This window comes from Spinacia oleracea, chromosome 4, assembly GCF_020520425.1.
Source record: "Spinacia oleracea cultivar Varoflay chromosome 4, BTI_SOV_V1, whole genome shotgun sequence".
NCBI lineage: Eukaryota > Viridiplantae > Streptophyta > Magnoliopsida > Caryophyllales > Amaranthaceae > Spinacia > Spinacia oleracea.
In genome coordinates, this window is record NC_079490.1 from 67666396 (window position 1) to 67690413 (window position 24018).

The 24018-nt window shown below is 38.0% G+C and overlaps 1 protein-coding gene across 1 annotated transcript; it reads left to right on the plus strand.

The window, feature by feature from the left end:
* The first annotated feature begins 19304 nt into the window (after window positions 1-19304).
* On the plus strand, window positions 19305-22111 carry LOC130459734 (40S ribosomal protein S10-1-like). The gene is made up of 5 exons (XM_056827256.1): window positions 19305-19463; window positions 19544-19592; window positions 20385-20658; window positions 20856-20985; window positions 21753-22111. Exons 1-5 carry the CDS (start codon window positions 19461-19463, stop codon window positions 21831-21833), a joined length of 537 nt encoding a protein of 178 aa, XP_056683234.1. The 5' UTR covers window positions 19305-19460; the 3' UTR covers window positions 21834-22111.
* The last annotated feature ends 1907 nt before the right edge of the window (window positions 22112-24018 follow it).

Genomic DNA, 24018 nt, shown 5'->3' on the forward strand with positions numbered 1-24018 from the left:
GCTATGTGGGTCATTCATGATAATGAATGGGTGAATGGTATATATTGTATATGTACTGTTTTGCAAGTTATGAAGTGACTAGTATGGCCCAAATAGGATAGAAAATATGGTGTGCGTACCATTAATTTGAATGTAATTGGTCTAAAGTACCAAAGTTGTTTTTCAATTCAAATATGGTCTGCGTACCATCAAATAGTTGTAATTAGTTTTAATTATAGCTTATCCTATTTGAAGAAAATGGTGCCTCCCACGGAGATTTTCAAGACGGACTTTGAAGTTGAAGCTTCAAGATGAAGTCGGGCCATACTAGATCACATTTATCTTATGCATGTTTTAAGTTATTTATTGCTTTTAAATATGTCTTAAAATGCATGAGATCAAAGCTTGATTATGTTGCATGATTAAGGATTTTAGTTCACTTAAAATCTAACCAACATAGTAAGAGCCTTAAGTTCCAAACTTAAAAATTGAGTTAAAAGGTGCCATGCCAAAATATACACTTGCTTGGATATCCTTTACATCAATCTAGTAATAGTTTTCCCTCAGCGAGGTGTTACTTATTGGTCCTAAAGGGGCAAGGTACACAAATAATTGTGAGTACATCTTAGTTTTGGTGAAACTCGACGATATAAGTAAGGAGTCCTTTTATGTCGTGGCAAAATCGATAGGTTTACCTAATAAGTTCTTAGACGTGCCTATCAACCAAGAATAGTTTCTAGACTATTAGCAAAAGGCTTTTGCTTACCTAAAATGTTTTAGAATTGAGTCGACAAACTGTGCTTAATTCTTCAATGGTTTTAGGGTCTTGGAATCATTTTATTCACACCTGCCGGAACACATAATTCGAATAAAATGCTAATGACTTGTTTAAATTGCATGATTGCTTTAATTTTCAAGTTATTACTCATGATAAATGTTTAGACTTGGCATGCTTCAATGTATGTTTTAATTATTGTTTATAATTAAATATCTTGCACTGCAATAAATCCTTTTAGAAAGGTAACAGTAAATTTCCTTGATTGGTAGCGAATCCAAGAACGATTCACGGAAATGAGAGAAAATGAGCAATTTAAAATGTACGTTTCTTTTAGCGACTTTTATGGTTGTTTTCGAGTATCAGAATCGAATGGAAACCGATTGGTGCTTGTGAATTCAAAATACAATGTAGTTTTGAGATCATAAAGCATTGAGTTTAAACACTTAGCTTTACCAATGGTTAACAACCTAATATCTTTGTCCATTTAATTCACGAATGAGTCTAGTCCCTAGACATTCGAATAGATCGATGCTTAGAGAACTTTAGAAGCTTCTGGTAAGATCATCTAGTTGAAACAGAATATTCAACATAATTCAAATGGTAAGAACTTTGTTGGAGTGACATTGGACATGTCTAAACAAAATATAAAAGTCAACACTAAAGAATACAATTCTTAAGACTATAAGAAAGGGTACAAGAAATAGGAAAACAAGGAACAAATGAAAGGAATTTACAATTCCGTTTCTACCTATAAGTTTATGTTTAAAAGAGCAGTGACCTAGCAATCAAACTTCCTTGGTATCATATACCGCTTGAGGTTCTTACTTCGGTAATAACTCAAACAATGGAAGCTAGGATACACTAATGACCTACAAGTGGGAAATGAAGCATGACAATGCTACATTAATTGTAGGGTCATCTAGTTTGTTTTAAGTCCTTTCAAAGGCTGGAACTTAATGGTTATTTTGTTCCACAATCAGCATACCTAAATTTCTGCTTCAAACACAGAAAGACTCACATTCAGAAGAACGAAAACAATGCTTGTTTGTTTGTTTATTTGAATGAAATGGTCATTTACGGGTTGAGTCAATATGCTTGATTAAAACAAACAACTCTTTAACAATAAAACTTTACTAGGTTCAAATCAACCCCTTGATTTGAGTTCCACTAATATTTGGCATTGTTGCTTATACCATATCAACAAGTTAACATTCAAAAGCTCTATTTTAATGGACTTTTGAAAATTGATTGATTTCTAGATCAATTTAAGACAACTAGTCTTACTTGTTGAAAGTAACAAAAGATATGAACTATTGTTAGAACGCCTAGACAATAGAGTTCAAAGCTAAAGAAAGATTTTATGACTTTATTATTTCACATGGATTTGAGTGAATATAGGTTTATTTACTCAATGTGATATAAGTTGAATCTGTTTGGCTAGTTCAAAGATTCAGAAGTATAAAATCCACTTGGCAAGAAATCATAAATATCTAGGTTAGATCATGTTGATGATTACTTGAGACCAAATATGATCATCAATGGTTGTGTGTTGTAATTTCACAATCTAGGTCCATAAGATATGGCATATCTTAGTTGGAATAATCGAATTCAATTAGTACTTGATTCGATTAATGATGAATCATAAAGACTTTTCCTATAATTTCTAAAACAAAATGCTCAACTACCACCAAACTAAACCAAATTCGTCAAAGCTATTGAAAATAATTTCAGAATAACTTTTCATAAAATATATCTAGAGAGTTGCAAAACTCAGTGGGAGCTTAGTGTTTGTCATTCGACAAACTAAGGCCCAAGTATAGATATATGTTTCATTGTGATTTATTCAAATGAGACACAAGGGTATTGTTTCTACCACGAATTTTTGAGAACATAATGTTTGTTTGCTCGAAATAATGTCCTTTTGGAGATTCGTTTCCAAAATGACAAGTGGGAGAAAATAGACCTCGAAAGTTTTCGAGGGGAACAACAGACATAAACGGACATTCCGGAGGCTTTTCGAAGTGCTTCAGAAAATCCGAACTTATTCTTTAAGGACTTTAGAAGTGGCTTTAAAGAATAGACATCTCTTAGAAGACTTTACAAGTGCTTCAAGGAGAACAAGAATATTCAAAGGACTTTCAAGTGGCTATTGATATTCTATCGTTTGATGTTCTATACCTAAGTAGGCATAGAGTTCAAGTCACTGAAACTATGAGATTCTTCTATTAGATAGTGAAGAAACATAGATATCAGACCACTGAAGCTATGCGATTCTTCTATTAGATAGTAAAGAAACCTACAACTTGCAGTTAAACTATTATCATGTAGATTAATGAGTTTGTGACTTGTGAGAAAGCTATGACGAAACCCAGATTCCCTAAAATGGTTAGAGGTCATATATAGACTCAAATGTTTTAAATGGTTAGAGGCCATAAAACATACTCAATGTTTTGATGACAAAATTGAAATTTTGTTGATTTGCAAGAATAGTTTCACACCTATTGGTTGCAAGTTTGTTTTAAAGGATAAAAACCATCAAACATGGAATTGTGTTCACACACAAAGCTAGATTAGTTGCTAAAAGTTACAAGCAAATTCACGGTGTGGATTGTGTTGAAACCTCATGCATAATCGTAATGCTCAAGTCTATATTCAAGCAATGATTGCATATTGGTACATATAGCAATTGGATGACAAAACGTATTCCTCAATCAAATGTTGGAATAAACTATGTACATGGTATGTCATAGGATTTGTGGATCCAAGTAATGCTTGAAAAGGAAGCTAGCTTATAAAATCTAAGTACAGATTTAAGCAAGCAATTGGGAATTGGAACTGTATTTTACTGAAGCTAATAAGTATTTTAGTTTCATAAAATGTACATGATTCTTATAGATGTATAAGAAGTTTAGTGGGAGTACATAAAATTAATTGGTCCTATGTGTATCACACACATATCTCTCTATTGTGAAATAACATTCAAATGCTAATGACTTAGATTTGAAATTATTCATCAATGATGGACCATCGCGAAACTTAGTGCATACTGGGTATTAAGATCCATTTACAAAAATCTTATAATATTGTTTTAGATTAAGTAATGGCATTTACTAAATCAAACACGAAAGACTCCATTGGAGATATTCGACCCATGTGAATAAATCTAAGTAATGAATGTTTGAACTATGTATAAGCATTTACTAAGTTAAACATCAAAGGATCTAAGTAAAATTCTTAACCTATATTATATGTCAAAGAATTTAGCTGAATTTAGTATCTACTGAAACTAGATAAGCTAAAGTTACATGAATAGAATTCAATTGGGAATTATTCTGCAAAAGAATTTATCATGTATGATATAATATGAGGATCGCCAAAAACGTATCGTATGGCTTTAGGCATGACGAACATATACCAATCTCTATTGATTTAAGTGAAGATCAACTAGATTGAGATCAAGAATACTTATGGTACTTGAAAAGGTACATAGGAATAGTTCTTGATTCAAGAAAATAAAGATATGCTAAATATTGATGCTACACGCAGAAACACTGGCAAAGGATCAAGCAAGATCCCTTTGGAGTTAACCATTGACAAGGACGAGCTAAAGAGCATCGTGTTTTGAAATGGCAACATGGATCGGAGACCATGAGTTGTTGCGTGGGAAATTAAATATTAATTTCTATGTTCTAAGATACAGTTGGAAAGTCTTCCACATATCTGTGAACTGCTTGTATAAGTAAATCCAAACAAAGCATCACTAGCAACCTAAATAGTTGAAGTAAAAGTACTTATAGCCTAAGAAGCAATAAAACAGGGTTGTTTATGTTAAAGAGTTCTTCACTGAACTTGGGAAGATCACCTATCTGCTGGCTTGATGGTTCTTCATTGAAAAATGCGTAGAACCACTCTTGAAGCAAGAAAAAGGTCTGCTAACTTGATGGTTCTTCATTGAGAAATGCGTAGAACCACCATTGTAGCAAGAAAGACTAGATCACAAAATAAACATACTCAAAAGATCTTATCATCTATCTCGAAGAACATTCGATGAAAAAGATATTAAGATTGGCAAAGCATGATAACTAAACCTATGCAACAAGTGAGAAACAACACTCACATTGTGGCACTGGAAATCAAGCATAGCTTTGAATTTCATGAACTGTTTTAAAGATGGGTTTGAGGCCCATGGTTGTAAAACATTGGGGTTGAACATTTATCATATATGAAATGCATTTTCATATTCCATTTAATCTTGGTTTAGTATTAAATGATGAGTCCCTTCAATTTGACGATATATTCAAGATAGACTGTCAGGACCAGTCCTGTGACTAAGAAATGTCTATCAAGTGAACTTGAATGTCAAAAGTTGAAAATGGTCCCTGGTCGGAGTTTTCTATAAAATAGGACGCATAGAAAACGTTAGACGACTAGAATGCAAGATGACTAGTAGTTCTGTTTCTTGAACTATGTGGACATGACAATGTCATAATCATTTGCATAGATACTTACTTTGGGAAGACTAGTATCGGAAAGACCTATGAAACTTTACTGTAAGAGATGAAAATCTGTCATAAGTAAATTTCATTAAAATTATTATACACTAAATCCTCAATACCTGAGTGATTTGAGATTACTTGTTTGAGAACTGGTTGCTTTGACGTTGACCAACCGTCGCACCGTAAAAGGAGGCTATAAAGGCAACGCTCAGGTTATCACCTATCAAACGAAGTCTAATCTCAAGATCGCAAGATTGGGATTGTCCTCCCATAAATCGGGATGAGATGCTTAAAAGTTGTACAAGGCCACTCGGAGAGCTAGAAACTGTGAAATGCATGGCCGTGCTCGGATGAATCATAGGCTATGATTATCTGTTTATTTGATCAGTTGAACTCTGAAACCGAGAAACACCTCTGGACATAATAAGGATGACAACTCGGACAAGTGGGAGACTGAAGGAAATAATGCCCTTGGTCCAAGTATGCATTCAATGTTAAGTCTAATAAATGCGGTTCAGTATTAATTAACAAGTTAATAATTCAGTGAGATCAAGTGAGCTGAATGCCTAGCTAGAGGCCGCTTCAGTTCAAGTGGAATTAATGATATTAATCCACAGCTTACTCTTGACTGAACCCGTAGGGTCACACAAATAGTACGTAAACGGATCAAGTATTTAATGGCATTAAATGCTCTATCTATGGATATTCGGAATCGACGGATCTTGGTTTCAGTGGGAGCTGAAATCGTCACAAGCAAGAAATGAATACTCCGGAAACGATGATATTGCCGGAAACGGAAATATGGATCGTATCGGAAATATAAATATTATCCAAGTCGTAGATGTTACCGGAAACGGAAACATGGTACGTATCGGAAAATATTATCGGAAATGGAAATATTGCCGGAATAGGAAATATTGCCGGAAACGGAAATATTGTCAGAATCGGAAATATTATCGGAATCGGAAAATAATTCCGGAAACGGAAATATTAAATATTTGTTCGAAACGGAAATTAATTCCGGAATCGGATATATTAAATATTGTTTGTATCGGAAATGAATTCCGAAAACCGGGAATTTTATCGGAAGCGTATCGTACGAATAAGCATCGGACGAGGCCTGCCGGACGAAGGCCCAGCACGAAGCCAGGCCATCGCCCAGCAAGCAATGGCGCGCCACAACACAGCCCAAGGCTGCGGCAGGCCTACCGCAAGGCAGGCCCAACGCGCAGCTTAGGCCATGGCAGCCTCGTGGGCTGCGGTAGCTCGCATGGGCTTCGTGGGCGTGTGGGTTGTGCGCGGGCATGGCCTGCATGCTTGCGGGTCATGCTCGTGTGTGTGTTTTTGTCCATGCATAATTCTTAAAACTATTAGGATTTGATGTATGATTAAATTCCTATTCCTATTAGGATTATTTAATTAAATAGAGTCCTTGTAGGATTCTAAGTTTAATTAAATCGTATCCTGCTAGGATTCCAGTTCCCTTTCCTTACCTCTATAAATAAGGGCCTAGGGTCATAATTTATACGGACGATTGAAGTATTCAAAGGGTAAGTTTTTGAAAGAAAAATCAGCCATACACTTGCAAACACATAGCCGAAATTCCTAAGCACCTTAAGGGTGATTCTAGTTGGTCTAACTTGAGGCGGATCCGGACGTACTGTGGACTATCTACGGAGGGACGACATTTGGAGTCCTAAAGACTTGTTCTTGTTCGGTTCGGGCGCAGCTAGGGAAGGCACGCTACAACACGTATGCATCTATACTATGCTAAATGATTATGTGTAAATAATATGCTTTCCTGGCTTTATGGTTTTTCCGCATGATTTATGAATTGTCATATGTATCATAACCTAACAGTTCTAGCAGTGAGACGACCTATCATTACTTCACGTAAGACTGGAAGTAAATTCACCTCAAAATGGGATGGTCCATATGTTGTGCAAGAGGTATACACTAATGGGGCTTACAAAATCGTTGACGCGGAAGGACTACGCGTGGGGCCTATCAACGGCAAGTTTCTAAAGCGGTACTACTCATGAAAAGTGGAATCTTTGTAAACTCCTAAGTAAGAGGATAAACTGCTCGCTCGAAAAGAAGAAAAAAAAAAAAAAAAACGAAAAGATGGATGTTGAACTACGTTGGCTTGATCTTGCAAAGTAAATTATCAATTATTTTGCAAGTACGTAGGCAGCTTGAGTAACAAAAAAAACTATTCAAGTGCAGCCACACCAAAATAAAAAATCACAAACATTGCAACACTCCTGGCCCGCAAGAGTCTAAACTGTGAACAGCAAAATAATTATTCATTACTACACTACTGGCCCGCAAGAGTCTAATCTGTGAACGGAAAAATAATAAAACAAACATGCTTTGTTGGACAAGTATGAAGTGATTTTGAACAAGTATCAAATTAAAGTATATATTGTTTGATCAATAGTCACTTTCATAAAAAAGGAGATTGACAACATGACATGGGTTTTGGAGACATACCGTCAGGACATGCAATGCGACTCCCCTTTAGAGACCAAGGATTATCTGAAGATGTCAGGCTCACTGTGCAAACACGATGGTCTGGCATCCCTGATGGGTTCACTGAGCAAACACGATGACCCATCACGACAAATCCTCCTTCAAAAAGCGTCCAAGTCTTCAAACGGATCATCTGAAGATGTCAGACTCACTGTGCAAACACGATGGCCTGACATCCCTGATGGGTTCACTGTGCAAACACGATGACCCATCACGATAAATCCTCCTTCAAAAGCATCCAGGTCTTCAAACGGATCATCTGAGGATGAAAGGTTCACTGTGAAAACACGATGACCTGACATCCTTGATGGGTTCACTGTGCAAACACGATGACCCATCACGATAAATCCTCCTTCAAAAAGCCTCCAGGTCTTCAAACGGATCATCTGAGGATGACAGGTTCATTGTGAAAACACGATGACCTGACATCACTGATGGGTTCAGGGTGCAAACACGATGACCCATCACGATAAATCCTCCTTCTTGTTGAACCTCCACTAAACTGCAAAAAAAAAAAAAAAAACCATATACAAAAAAGAATGCAAGCAAGAAAAAAAGAAAAAGAAATATAGTCTAAAAGGGTGCATAACAATCACCTTACTTAGTCTAAATTCTTGACTATATATCGACGATGAAACGAAAGAAAAAAAAATGTCTTTTAAAATTAAGAATTAGACCTGCAAAATAAATCAAGCATGTTGAGACACGTATTTCTTTGGTTCTATGACAAAAAAAAAAGGTACTACGATGGTACACATTGCCTAACACGAAATACATATACATACAAAAAAACGGGGGCATGCATATAAAAAAAAAAAAAAAAAAAAAAGGGCAGCAACACCAACATGGAATGGATGTGAGGCCAATAAGGGATGTGAAGCTTGTGAGAGAGCTGCAGGAGCCTGCATGGCTGCATTACATGTCATTAATATACTGTTACTTGGGCTGTTCAAAGCATGATGATCAATCACCAGGGTCTAAGTTAGATGATGAACTATTATTTGGCTTCATTTTAAAGACAGAGTTACAAAACAAGCGTGTAGGCGCTCCAACCAATCAGAGGATCATGCTGGAGAAGTTTCTATTTAACCAATCTATACTAGTATATTAAAAGGCGTTGTGAAAAAAGTCTATGCGCCACGTAGTACTCCTCTCTTTGCGCCACATCATTTACTCATCAAGTGGTATGTCATGTCATACACAACCAAAAATCATTATAATGAGATTCGAACTCCAGACCTCAAATGTGGATGACAATACTCATTACCAACTTAACCAACCACCAATTGTGTTTTATCTCTTCACATTAATTTATAAATAAATGTTAACATGAAGTAGAACTAACTTTTTATGTGACTTTTTTATTTTCTATGGATTATTTTGGAAAAAATTTAACAATTAAAGAATTAGAACAAACAAAGAAACATGATATATGTCATAAAGTCTCATAAGCAACAACTATAAAAATGTCTTGCATGGCTGCATATGTCTAATTTGGTGTTTATTAATTTGAAGCACATAGTTCAACTAGAAAATAATTACACAAATTGTAAGATGATCTAATTTTGTATGATAAATGACGTAATGTGCCTGTGTAATTCGTCCCGAAGGGTTTTTGCTGCCTGGCCTTCTCCCACTGTGACTGGCAAGGTGATCTTTCCTCGAGGGATAGCTGCGGATCCGTTGAATCCGATCAGAGGATAACTGACTTTCGTCAGTGCTTCCTCTGGTTCTTCGAGGATCAGCTGCTCGAAGCAGTTTCTGAAAATGATATTGACGGCACTTCCTCCGTCGACTAACACTCGATGTACGTTGTGGTTATTGAGGTCCATGGAAATGACTAGAGGATCGTCATGTTTGTACTGGGCTCCGAAGCAATCATCAGCAGTGAAGGTCATGTTCGGGGGGTGTGGCTGGTTGTCTCCCACCGCGCTGAAGTTGACCCGATGGGAGAGGGCTCTTAGGTGTTTCTTGCTGGCTTGGCCAGACTTCTGTCCCCCGAACACCACTAGGATGTCATTCTTCTTGTGCCCTGTTGCTTCGTAGACCCTCTTCTGGGGTTGCTCGTGTTGTTTGCCACTTGCGGCCTTTTCTTTTTCCTCCCTTCGGTCTAACAAGTACTGTTTCAGGTAGCCTCGGCGAACGAGGTCCTCAATGTTGTCTTTCAGCGAGTTGCATTCTTCGGTGTGGTGACCGAAGTCATCATGAAACTCGCACCATTTGTTCTTGTTTCTCCGAGCTGGGTTGGACTTGAGCTTCCCCGGTAGTTTCCACTTTTCATCATTTCTGTTGAGGCTAAATATCTCTTTTCGGGGCAGAGCTAGTGGAGTGTAGTTGGTGTATTTGGGTTGAAGTTCACCCCTTCTCCCGTCTTTCTTCGGGCTCATCTCTCTAGCTCCTACTTTCTCTTTCTCTTTCCCCTTCCTTGAGCTGCCCTCGGGCTTGCTCTGGGTATTCTTTGTGTCTCTCGGATCCGACGATCCCTTCAATCTTGCAGCGGCCTTGTTGAACTCTTCGGTTCTGATGAACGCATCAGCCATTTGGAGCACGTCAGCTATTCTGGAGGGGTTCTTCATTGAGAGTTCGTCACGGAACTTCCCTTCCTGGAGCGCGTGCTTCAAGGCGAAGATGGCCACGTCTGGCTGCAAGTTTGGTATGTTTGTTGATTCCTTCATGAATCTGGCCATGAATTCTCTCACACTTTCGTCTCTTTCTTGTTGGATTGAGGTCAGTTCTGCTGTGGTTCGCTCGGGGCGATTGTTGCTCACGAACTGTGTGCAGAATCTCTTTTTCAGCTTTTTCCAGCTCTTGATCGATCCCTTCGGCAGCGATCTAAACCACTCTCCCGCCACTCCGGTTAGCGTGGTTGGGAAATATTTACACCAACATGCTTCGGAGTAGGGACTCAAGAACATTTGCTGCTCGTAGGAGATGACATGATCCCTCGGATCTGTGATTCCGCTGTAGGTTAGGTGCGCTGGCAGTCTTACCTTCGGTATTTCTTCCATGATCAGCTCGTCCGAGAAAGGGGATGACGTGGGAGTCATGATTCTTTTCCCGAGTCTAGCCCTGATGCCTTCGTTTGCCGAGGTTCTGTGATTAGAACGTTCGGGCGTACGATGGGGGCTAGGGGTTCGATCATGCCTCCTGTCTCTTCTTCTCTCTCGGCTACTGACCTCGGGTCGTTCGCCAGATCTGCTTGGCTCGCCCGCCCCGAGTCTCGTATGGATCGAGGGTCTTAACCTTGAGTGGACCGAGGGCCTCAACCTGCTGAGCACCGAGCTTCGGACCCGAGTGTTACGAGTAGTCGATTCGCTTTGGAGAGCTGTTGGAGTAGGCGATGGTCTCGCAAACCAATCTGGTTGCTGTTGTGCCCTTTTTTGGGTGTCCCACGTGCTTTCCATCCACCTCGACGTCAAGTGTGTACCTGTCAAGGGAAGGAGTTCTCGTTCGGGTCTGGACACTTCCGCACTGGGTGGCTCGTTCAGCCTTCGCCTGGTCCTCCTCTCTTCTCTGCGGTCATTTGCCAGTCCTTGCTGCTTCTCATTGAAGAGGAAGTTTTGCATGATGGTCATGGCCGCAGTGAGCTCTTCCCTAGTTGGAATCGGAGGTCCTGCATTTGTGGCGGTCGTAGCTCTGCTTGGCTGTGACCTCGCCATCGATTGAGGGTGCTCCTCTTGGTCAGATTCTGAATCTGACCGCACCATCATATCGTCGTCATTGTTGTTAACAACATCATTCACCATTTTCGCGGAAAGAGGTGATTGATGTCTTTCAAAGGCTTTGAAGTGTTCGTCCCCACAGACGGCGCCAAATTGTTCCGGTGTTGTAAATATGGAAACAATGGGCTTCGAATGAAGGCCCTTTCGTATGTGTTGAAGATCTTGATTGTTTGAATGAGTAGAGTCCGAATTCACCTGCACAAGAGCAAAGTCACTAGCCTCGGGGGTGTTTCCGAGGAAAGCCCCTCCGATGCCTAAGTAAGAACGATGCTCGGATTCTAGAAAGAAGTTCTCTAGAAGAGTAGTCTTAAGGCGATAAATTGGACGTACCTTGAGGTGTGAGCCTTGGCGGCCTATTTATAGTGTTTGCATAATAAATGCCCATAGGTCATTTATTGCTATTGGGCCTTGGGCCTTAATGGATGGCTGAATAGCCATTGGTAGGTTTGATGCTGTTGTTTAGAGCCATTGGGCTTTGGACTTAGTGGCCCAATTGAGAATCAATTGGGAGCCCAAACATGGTATATATGTCTATTGTCAAATATTGAGCTAAAGAAAAATCTAAAAATTTATCTATTCAATGTATAAACCGGGGCATCGCCCGAACCACACACTAATTTCTCAATTAAAAAATGATAAGTAAGGCATTATGCTGCTACAAAACTAAGCTATTGGAGGTCCCCTCTACAAGCAGTAGACTAATACCTAAATTCTCATATCGGCATAAACAAGAACAGTCGAACTTGCTAAACGGGAGTAAAGACCGACAGCACACGAGCTTCATAGATACTATTTTATGGCATAAATTTTCAAAATACTTACCGGTTGCGAGTCGAACAATTGATATTCTTCTTAAGGAACCCTGTTCTTGCAGTCGACATCAACAAAGGGTGTACTAAAGACTGTTAAAAAATAAGAGAGGATAATTAATCTTAGTCACTCAATGGCCTAATTATTGTTGATCTTACAACTAAAATCAAGAGAGCCCTCATTATTCAAAATATCAGATGCATTTTTAGGAATTTGTTCGTAAATTATGAACTCTTGGATTTAAACCCATAATCATAGATACAATGATAAAGCAAAAAGAAGACGGCGATATAAAGACGGGACAAAAATGGATTAACCCGGTGCGAGCAAAGCGAATAGTCGTTTGTTATTTGGTTCGGATACATACGGAAGAAAGCCTGCTATATTACGGTGCGTTGACAAAATACATCAATCTTCAAAATATTATAAAGGGCTTTAGAGATATCAACAACTTTGATGGAGTATTGTTAATGTCGATGCGGTTTACATAAAAAAAAATCAGCGACATGGTACTACGAATCAACTTAAGTGCTCTGCTTTGCTTAACGCTTATTTAGTTGGTGATTCATGAAGATAAAAAGACAATCTTTTAGACAATGAATCAATTGTGGGATTAGAGTGCATCATAAGTATTATATATGCCAACGTATAATACGAAATACTTTATAGTTGAAAATATTTAAATATGGAAAAGGTTCTTGCAATAATAATCTACAGTGAGGCATGGAATTGATTGTTTGGTTCTAGCAAAATCCATAATACAGCGAAATTCGAAAGCCATCCAAAAACAAAATGGGTATATAACTTTATAGATGATGAGTTACCTTTAATGCTGCTTGTTATCTACGAAGAGTGAAAAGGTATGCCAGAGGTTTGCATCGGGCCATCAATGTCAATGATAGAATAAGTTTACTCTCCCCTTTTATAAGGTGTGGTGGGAGATGGATTTTTTTTTTTTTAAAAAAAGAAACCCTAATAACTAGTATTCTTGGATGTCAAAGGCTCTTGCATACGCAATTAAACAGCACAATAGTAGGAGCATTTTGGTCGACTGTCAGGCAGAAAACAAGTGAGAAATTTAAGGGAGACTGTCAGTCAAGCTTAAGCAAAAAATCGTGAGAGACTGTCAAGTCAAACTCAAGTGGTTTGAGACCTCGTCACGCTCAAACATATCGTGTCTGTGACTTGGTCTCGAGGGGGCAATTTGTAGACGCTGAAAATTTGTAGTGTATTATAAATTAATTAAATTAATTAATTTGGACAGATATCATATTATTAATCCATTTTAATTATTTTGGCCCACCTACATTAAACACCCAAATTAAATATCCGAATTACTCAAATACAATTTGGATCATATATTTTTTTGGGCTAGGTCGTATTGTAAGCCCAGAATAAACAAATCGTGGACCAGGTTAAAAGACTCGCAAGTCACAAAATGGGCCCGAGCACAAACCTATCAAGTCCGGTAAAGGAGTCTTCATCTCCTATAAATACTACTCTTCTACTTTAGTAGCGGGGATCATAAATTCATTATTCTCAAGAGTCCATAAATTCTCTGGGAATTCTCTCTGAAAGTAGTCAATAAACACATCAAATTTGTGTCGACTGCTTAGCCAAACTCAAACTCAGGTTGACATCATCAGACGACTGTCACCCTAAACTCAAACTCAGGTTGACATCATCAGACGACTGTCACCCTAAACCCAAACTCAGGTTGACGTCATCAGACGACTGTCACCCTAAACTCAAACTCAGGTTGACGTCATCAAACGACTGTCACCCTAAAACCAAATCCAGGTGTCACACACGTGTCATCGTCAGCTGCGAAACAGAATCAGAGGACTTAGTTTATTTTTTGTAAACTATCAAATACAGAGATTGTACCCAAACATTCAAATATCAATAAAATCTTTTGTTGCATTATTTTCTATCTTATTTGCCTAGACTAGAAAATTTGTGTAAACAACCCCACATACACCCCTACTCCCTACAAAAAAAAACATTTAAAAATCCACTTCCCCCACTCACCACTCCCCACCCCTTACACATTTCCCACTAACTATATTAAAAAAATACAATAATATCAACAAAAACACATTAAATTAATAAGTCAATTCAAATGTAAACTCCGCACCGATCTCAAATCGGTGCGAGTATTAAGGGATGGAGGGAGTACTAGAGACATAATTCTACGAATTCGGGTAAACGACAGACAACCACAATACATTTTACAAAATTTTCCAACTATGACTAATTGATTGGGTTGAGTTAATCCTAATTGCATATGGATATCAACTTAAACTGCGGCTGCGAAATTTACCGGCGATTTTATTGGAGATAGACTCTGCTTGAGAGAGATGAAAAAAGAGAACGAATTTAACAAGTAAATAACGAAGTGGGGAGGGAAGCCCTGCATTTATTTTGGTTTAACCGCCTAAGTACTGTACCTTCATTGTTCCTCTCCGTTTACGGCCGTTTAAGAATTCCCGTTAACGCCCATTTCACGTCTATCCAACATCATTTACTATTTTGCACTTATTTCAACAACTATTTACAAGCCTTCCCCGCGATTCGATTCGATTGTTAGGAATTTTCCCTCTGGTACTAATAGAAATTGCTAGTTGACGCTCGCCATGATTTTTACAAGCCGGAACGCCATTAAAAAATCAAAGAACTTCTATGTTTTCCTTGCAAGTGATGTCGAATTTACATGGGTAATAAAACACAGTGATTGTCTCGTCGTTAATTCATACCAGAAGGCAGAAGATGAAAAAGTTGGTAATTATAATGCAATACGGATCCGTTTAATTGTGATAAAGTTTGTGGGCCCGTTTCATTATTGTCGTGGGTATTGGTTTTGGAGTATTGTTTGGGAGTTGCGGTTTATACCAGATTCCTTATAAATACTCCTTTATTTATTCCAACAAAATACGCCAGATACACACAGAGAAACAAAAAAACCCTAAAAAATTATTATCTCTATCAACTGAACCCTTACTGGACAGGAAAGAAATCTATGTTATCTGCCGCTGATATTTAACATAATAAACCAGGTAGCACAGTGGTTTTGAGATCTGTAACCTGCAGTAAAGACTAGGGTTCAAGACCCTTGTAGTGGCTATTGTGATTATTTTTTTAATTTATGTTTCCTTTCCTCCTCTTTTTATTTGTTTTTCTTTTACACTTGAAACCAAAAACCTCTCCACTAATTTTCTTAGTTTACTAAGTACTTTTTGCAAATTTATTCAATTAAAGTATTGAACTATATGTGTTTGAATTCATAAATTTAAAGAGTTGGGGTTTGAAACTTTGAATATTTTGGTGTAAAAAATTGCTAACTTGGAATTAAAATTGAAATTTATGATTTTGAATAGATTGACCTGAGATGAAGGGTTTAGATTGAGATTCTTTAGGAAAGATCGTATGTTAAAGTTTCAAAAAATCTAATTCAAGACCACTTGAACCACCTTCAATGAACATCCAGCACCCCAAAATGAACCTCCAACACCTCAAAATGAACCTCTAATACAAGAAAATGAAAACTCGTAGAGTTCGATTATAGTTCTTTTAGTATTGTTGTAATAGAACAAGTGTACCATCAAATTGTTAGTTGTAAACTAAATTTTAATTATAATGTTTGATTTTATTAGGCGCACGTTTGAAAATTCCGAACCCTTATGCATAAAATCCTGGCACCGCCACTGCCGATAGAGATCTGAGCAGTTCTTGAAGTAATTCCAGCCTTCCAATCGGGGTACAGAGTTTGAAGGTAGCTGTGTAACCCTTGGGGAGCAATCGTCACTGAGAATCTTGTACCGGTGGTGGTGCAATACGATTCTAGGGCAGGCGTAAAACCCGTCACAGCTTTTGAGATCAATTATTGAGTATTGTATTCTTCCCTATAATATTATTGTTATTTTTCATGGTTACAACGTATTATTTCCAACAACCTAGAAGTGTACTTTATCGTTGTTACCGTAGCATCGTGCGGGTATACTATGTTGATCTGATCTGGCTGAATAATTAATTACCGGAGAGAATCTTGAATTTCGATTGTTGTTTGATCGAGCAAGCTGACGTCTTTGTAAATGACATCAATTAATCTTTAGCATCGTGCGGTTATACTATGTGATCTGATCTGGCTGAATAATTAAATACCGGAGAGAATCTTGAATTTCGATTGCTGTTTGATCGAGCAAGCTGACGTCTTTGTAAATGACATCAATTAATCTTTAGGATCGTGCGGGTATACTATGTTGATCTGATCTGGCTGAATAATTAATTACCGGAGAGAATCTTGAATTTCGATTACTGTTTGATCGAGCAAGCTGACGTCTTTGTAAATGACATCAATTAATCTTTGTCGGTTAACAAAGAATTAGTTAACTTACATAAAAGAATAGAAATCAAGGTTGTGTCTTTAGGTGCTTATTAAATTGTTGGTGGAATTTGGAGTTGAGTCCTATATTGGATAATATTTGAACTTTATTGGATTCTGTTGATGATTTCGACATGAATTTGAATTGCAACAATATGAAGAGTTTATTTTGCTTATGGTTAATACGACACATTAAGTTGGATAAAAGTAAGGAACTTGATTTAATTTGATATTGTGTTGAGCGGTTATTGTGGCAATGCATCAAGAGTTTGATACAATAAAGCTTTGTAATTGAGATGATTATAAAGATAATTGCGGTGACACATGGTCCTCAAGGTTTGCTGCTCGAAGCACTATCATAATTCAAGAAGTTGTCATCAAGATAAATTATTAGAGATCCTTTTGTGTTAAGGAGATTAATTTGGTATTTTAACTGCTCGTGCAAGAGAAGTCAAATGGTCAGGCCACTTGTGAAGGCCGCATACTTTATGTACCTCTCATGGAGTGCTGGACAACCGCAATATGATGATGTGATGTGGCAACCAGTAGTTAAAGGTTTTCTAAGTGTGCAAGAACACGACAGAGCTGACCATAGCTTGCCCGCGGCAAAGAAGATAAGCCGCGCTCAGACCGTGGAATAGGTTGGCCATGATATGTGGAGGAGGATGCAGGTTGGCAGTCCATACCATGACTCTAAATGGGTTGACAGGGTTGCGGTTCTCTTATTTATGGAGCTTGGAGAAACAAATGAATTTACGTGGAAAAAAAAAAACCAACGTGCTTGATATCAGGAAAGTCCTTCCTCCCTTTATTTATGGTCAAACTTTAACTTTACATAATTTGCTTATTATGTGTCATATTTTATGCATAATATTTATTTTGGTGAACTGTTATGCATTGTGGGGGCAAGTTAAGTTTGAGACTAACTAGTAAGTTAGTTGCGAATCACTTTGGTGAGAGCTACGTTGAGGAGGGAGTCTACTTTGGATGCTTATTTTGGTTTTGAATCGTTGTTTGTGGATTTTACTTCTGCTAATTCGTATACCAAGTGTACTGCTTCGTTTGTTCAGTAGGTATGTGAAATTCTTATAGGGTCATTGGAGGCACCTAAGTGGTTGTATGAGCCGTTTCTTAAAACCACTCTTTAATCTTGGCTTATAATGTTTGGATTCAAATGCACGTGTATTTATATGATTGACATTGATAGTTTTTATATGCTTTTGGTGATCATATGTATTAACTTATACATGCTTGATGTTGATCGAGATAAAAGTAAGTGTTCTCTTATCTTAAGCCAAGATGAAGGTTCGAGATGAGATAATTTTTGTGATGTTGGTATTAAGGCCAATATATTAAGGGTAAAGGTACGTCCTAACTACATTTGAGTTTGTAGAGACTTTTTGGTAAGTACCAATTCTTAATTGAGTGGCAATTATACTATTGTATAATCGTAGCATATTGTGGAAAGTTATCTAGAAATCGTTTCTCATAAATTGAATATGCTAACATGCTTGAAGTTCTAATATTGTATGATTAATTCATGTCTTGATGATGCTTGTGTTGTAAGCATACCTTGTAGATAATCTTATATTGCATAGGTGGAGAGCGTGAAAGTGATCTTCATTATTCACCAAAAGGTACAATGGGAAGAGGATCAAATAAAACGAGTAGGTTTGAGATGCTCATTGAGTCAATATGAATTTATGGTTGATATCATTGGATCTACAAGTCAAGATGCATACAATTAGAAAAAGGCTATTGGATGATGGCTCATTGTGGGGGTAAGTAATTTTATCCACTAGTAGAAAAAACCCCTGTTGCAGCCCCCTTGTTGCAGCGTACATGTATAAATACGCTTCAACAACCAGTCGGTCAACGCGGGTCAAACCCTTTAAAGGGTTATCGCAGCGTACATTTTAGTTGTTCGCAGCAAATGTGTTTGTTGCAGCGTACAAAATAAAAGCCCGCAGCAACAACCCGACTTTATTGCAGCGTACATGTTATTGCCCGCTGCAACAAGTCCGCGTTTCAAAAATTTTTACTTCCCTAGGTTGCAACAAACTGCGCTCAAACGAGCGGGCTCAAACGTACGTTGTTCCTTTTCTGCTAGCTCCAAGCTTTTTCCCTTAAACAAATATCCAAGCAAGCCGTCGAACTCAGCCGTCGAACTCAGCCCTGCGTCGCCGTCGAACTCAGCCCTGCGTCGCCGTCGAACCCAAGCGTTGCTCAGCCCTGCGTCGCTGTCTTCGCCGGTGTGTGGTGCTCTCGCCTCATCTCCCCCATCCCGTTCAATTCTCGCGCGGCCTGTCACTGAAAGATATATTCTTGGTCGGCCGGGGGTTCAGCATCTCCCCGTCGCGTCGTGGTTCAGGTGGTTGCTCGGCGTCGTGGTTCCGGTGGTTTCGGTATGGTGTGTTCAATTTTTATTTTCATTTTTTATTTTCGTTTTCAGATTAGGGTTCAATTTTAGTTTTTGATTTTCGTTTTGATTATTGTTTTTGATTTTCGTTTTTGATTTTCGTTTTGATTTTCGTTTTGATTTTCGTTTTTGATTTTCGTTTTGATTTTCGTTTTTATTTTGATTTTTTTGGCTGTTTTTCAATTATTAAACGATTAAACGGGGTCTTTTAAAATCTACGAAAGAACAAAACTAGGGTTTCTCTGCGATTTAAGCTTTATTTCAAGGTTTATTGCGGCATTCCCTTTGCAAGTTTCACCATTTGATCGATTCCCACAGATCCCTTCTTCGTATTTCCGTCAACATGGTATTTTCCATTTCTCATTCTTCAATTTCCTTTTAATTTGTGTGTGAAATTTCATAATAATTTTGGGTATTGTTGAACAGATCATGACTGAGCAGAACCGCCGTGAGATCAGCAAGTACCTCTTCCAAGGTCATCTCTCTCTTTCTTGATCTAAATTATGGGTTTCCTTTTTGTGTTTGGTGCAATTTTATATGAACAGACTTTTTTTCCCACTTAAATTTAATTTATTTTTATTAGTGAATAATTGATTAGATTATGGCAATATGATATGAATTTCTGGGTTTTTTCCAATGTGGTTGGTTTTAAATTTATATTACGGAGTATTTCATTTTGACAGTTGAAATGTGTTATCTTTCATTTATCCCAAATTTCAATATTGGATTGGGATACTGGGGTATTTAAGGAAGTGGTAACTCTGGGATATATTTACATGTCTGAGTGATAGGTGGAAGTGTGGAACAGTAACTTTTAGCACCAATTTGGTTTAGGCTTTGTCTTTCGTGGTCACAGATAGCCAGAGGTATGATTTATGAACAACATATCTTAATTAAGAATTGCTTCCCAAGGTGATTAGATTTTACTATCATATAAATGTACGGAGTACAAACCAATGTTCTATTAGCTGCACTAGGTTGAAATCGTTGAATTGTTAATGTTGAATGTGGCTGCACCGCGTTACTGTTGTGACTTGACGGTGATACGGCTTGTGCTACTCCATTATTTGTATCTCATAATCGCATTGAGTTTTGTATGTTATTTGTTTGTAGATTTCCTTTTTAAATTAGCTTTTGTCAGTTATAGACTCATAGTTAATCTTTTGGAGTTCTTTAATCAGAACCATAAGAGATTTTTCTGTTATCAAAGTGATTCAGAAATGCAAGCTTTCTGTACTGATTTAGAACTGGAATGAATTTTGAACAGAGGGAGTTTGCTTTGCAAAGAAAGATTACAACTTGGCAAAGCACCCTGACATTGATGTCCCGAATCTGCAAGTGATCAAGCTGATGCAAAGCTTTAAGTCCAAGGAGTATGTGAGGGAGACCTTTGCTTGGATGCACTACTACTGGTTCTTGACCAACGAGGGTATTGAATTCCTTCGTACTTACCTCAACCTTCCCTCAGAGATTGTCCCTGCTACCTTAAAGAAGCAGATGAAGCCTGCTGGCAGGCCAATGGGCGGCGCACCTGGCCCACGGTAATGGCTTGCTCTTTTTTTTTTATAGTCAAAATGGTTAAGGTTGTCATAATTGTGATTTCCCTTCTGATGGTAAACACAAGTTTAATACGGAGTACAAACTTATCTTATTAGTGGCGCTCTGCTGATATTGTTGTTTTTTCAAATTGGATGTCAGCTTTCTAACTTGGTTGTTATGTTGTTGAATTTTTTACCAGTGGGGGATCGCGATTTGAAGGAGACAGGCCTAGATTTGGTGATAGGGATGGCTACCGTTCTGGACCTCGTGGTGAAGGTGATTCCGGTGACAAGGGCGGTGCTCCTGCTGATTACAGACCATCATTTGGGGTAAGTGTGAAACGTTGATAGTGCTAATTGAGTTTCTTGGGTAGCTTCTGTTTTTTAATAGTCCTAATTGCACTTGGATAGTACTCCGTATTAACTATTAAGACCCTAATATTTATTTTCTTTGATGATCTGAATTTTTATTACAATGTTGTTACGTTACATTCCGGTGATTCAGCGAAGCGAGCTATACCTAGTTATCTACTGAATGATATGCTGTACTACCTTCTGTAACTTAAAACGATGGAACTGATCACATTTGTGAAGAAGATATATGCAATAGAGTGGAATCCTACGTGTCATGTGTTTGTTGCCATTACTTTGGCGTTGTTGAATATCAGTGATGTGTAGAATTTGGATATAAATAATTCTACAATATTCTATGAACCTATTCAAGGGTTATGGATATGAGACTGGATCCTAGGCCCAGTTCAGCTGCTGAGATAGCTTTGTCCAGAATACCGGTACTTAGAAGACTTAGTTGATAATTCTATTTGGATCTGAATTTCCTCTATATAGTAGCATAGTGTTTGCGTGAAAGGTAAATTAATCTGTATGAATACAATGCTATATATTTCCCTTGTCACCTCCTGAAGGATGTGTAAACATGTGGATCATGGATAGAACCAGTATTAGATGGCTGATTTTATATTGCCTAAAACAGGGCTTACTCTTTGTCTGTGGTCGTATAAGGTGTGAGTTTGTGATTGTCTCCCTCTCCCCATTGTACCAGATTCGTGTTTGATGATACATATTTTATTATTTCACAGGGTTCTTCTAGTGGTAGGCCAGGCTTTGGTCGTGGAGCTGGAAGCTTTGGTGCTGGACCAACAAGTTCAAATCTTTCTTGAAACCATAAACTTCTATGAATAGGACTATTCCAATTTTGAATGTCATGACTGTTTTTGATTGAGTTGAAGAGAAATACAATACAATGTTTTGCAAGAGGCTTCCTTAGACTAACTACATGTACTTTGACTTCTTTAATTTAGTTTTTTTTTCCCTTTGGTTGGTAGATGATGTGAATACTCAAGTGATCATCTGCTTGGCCACCATTTTCAGATTTTGTTTATTGATACCTTTTGCTTCATGGAAAAGTTTACATGTTAGGCTTTGCCATTATCTCCTATTTGTTCCTTGTCTGGTGTGCTGCTAGTACAAACGTGCCCATCTGCCTTAAGCTTCTGTGGCATTTCGGCTCTGTCTGGTGTGCTGCTAGTACAAACGTGCCCATCTATATTTGGTGCAAGGCACTCTAGGTATCCCTAAACAAAATTAGAATTTTCCCGCCAAAAGTGCTTTGTTGCAGCGTACATATATGTTGTACGCTGCAACAAGGGAAAAAAATTTCGCAAAAATTCAGACTTGTTGCAGCGTACAAATAAATGTACGCTGCAAAAAGTTGAGTCTTTTGCAGCGTACATATATATGTACGCTGCAACAAGTCCAAATTTTTGCCAATTTTTTGGCACTTGTTGCAGCGTACATACATATGTACGCTGCAAAAAACACCTTTTAGCAGCGAACATTGTACGCTGCAACAAGTTCAGACTTGTTGCAGGCCCCCCAGTTGCAGCATACGATGTACGCTGCAACAGGGGTCTAAAAGCCCGCTGCAATAAGGGTTTTTTCTACTAGTGATCGCATTTCTTTATACTGTCATTCACTAGCTACTGTATGTGTTAGTTGCCAGGTACAATGAGTTCATTGGCAAAGTGAGACACATTTGTGAAATTTAGACACGAGAAGGTACAGTTATTTGTGAATGGGATACCCTCCGTGAGTATGTGAGATTAAAGAGAAAATATTCTTTAAGTAAGGTCTTGGCACGAGTTGGTGTCAAACTAGTTAAGGGGAAGGGTTTTTAAAATCTATGTCGTGTTCAATTTCTACGGAAAACACTTGTTAGGATGAGCTTCTGCTCTTAATGAATCTATAGCCCGGTTTTGGGTGGTTCTATGAGAGAACTTGATGGATTCACCGTTTTGTGTGAGGTTGAGTATTTTACTCTTAATGTATCTAGCCTTATGATCCCCTAGAATGGGTGGTACTATAAGAAACCTTGATAGATACACCGCTTTATAATTGGGAAGGTTAATTCTTGTTGCTCTTATGAGTCCATAGTCCCATTGTGTGGGAGGTTCTTATTATTGAACTTGATAGATTTAGGATTAAAGTATCTAGCCTCATTGACTTCACTTACTAAGTGATTTCATGAGAAGACGTGATAGATACATTGTGTAATTTGTGAGGTTGAACAATATGTTCTTAATATATCAATAGCTCCTTTGAGTGGTCCTAATAAAACAGACTTGATGGATATACCGATGGGTAAGGTTGGACGTTTAAAGTTCTTAATGTCTTCATATCCCTTTTAGGTGGTTTATGTGGTAAAATAGACTTAATGAGACACATATGTGAGTAAGAGGGGATGGCATCCTTCTATGAAAATCATGTTTGTTGTTTTTCTAATAATACTCACTAGAATCCAAGGGAATGTTGGCCTCGTATGACGTTTCATGCGGTCGCGGAATTTTTCAAGCTTCTAAAGGTAAAGCGTGTGATGTTCGGTTTCTTCAATAGTCGTAGAGTTCAATCTTCGGATACTTTATTGGTGGTTGAATACCTCGTTCCACTAATATGTTAGTTCAAGTCTTTAGACACTAACATTTATGCGCTAAACCTTTCATTTACTGCTCAGATTTCAAGATCTCTTGTCCGTATGCATTAGTGGGGGATTGTTGGTAATTATAATGCAATACGGATCCGTTTAATTGTTATAATGCTTGTGGGCCCGTTTCATTGTTGTCGTGGGTATTGGTTTTGGAGTATTGTTTGGGAGTTGCGGTTTATACCAGATTCCTTATAAATACTTTTTATTTATTCCAATAAAATACGCCAGATACACACAGAGAAACGAAAAAAACCTAAAAAATTATTATCTCTGTCATTGTTGTCCCATAGAGATCTGAGCAGTTCTTGAAGTAATTCCAGCCTTCCAATCGGGGTACAGAGTTGGAAGGGAGCTGTGTTACC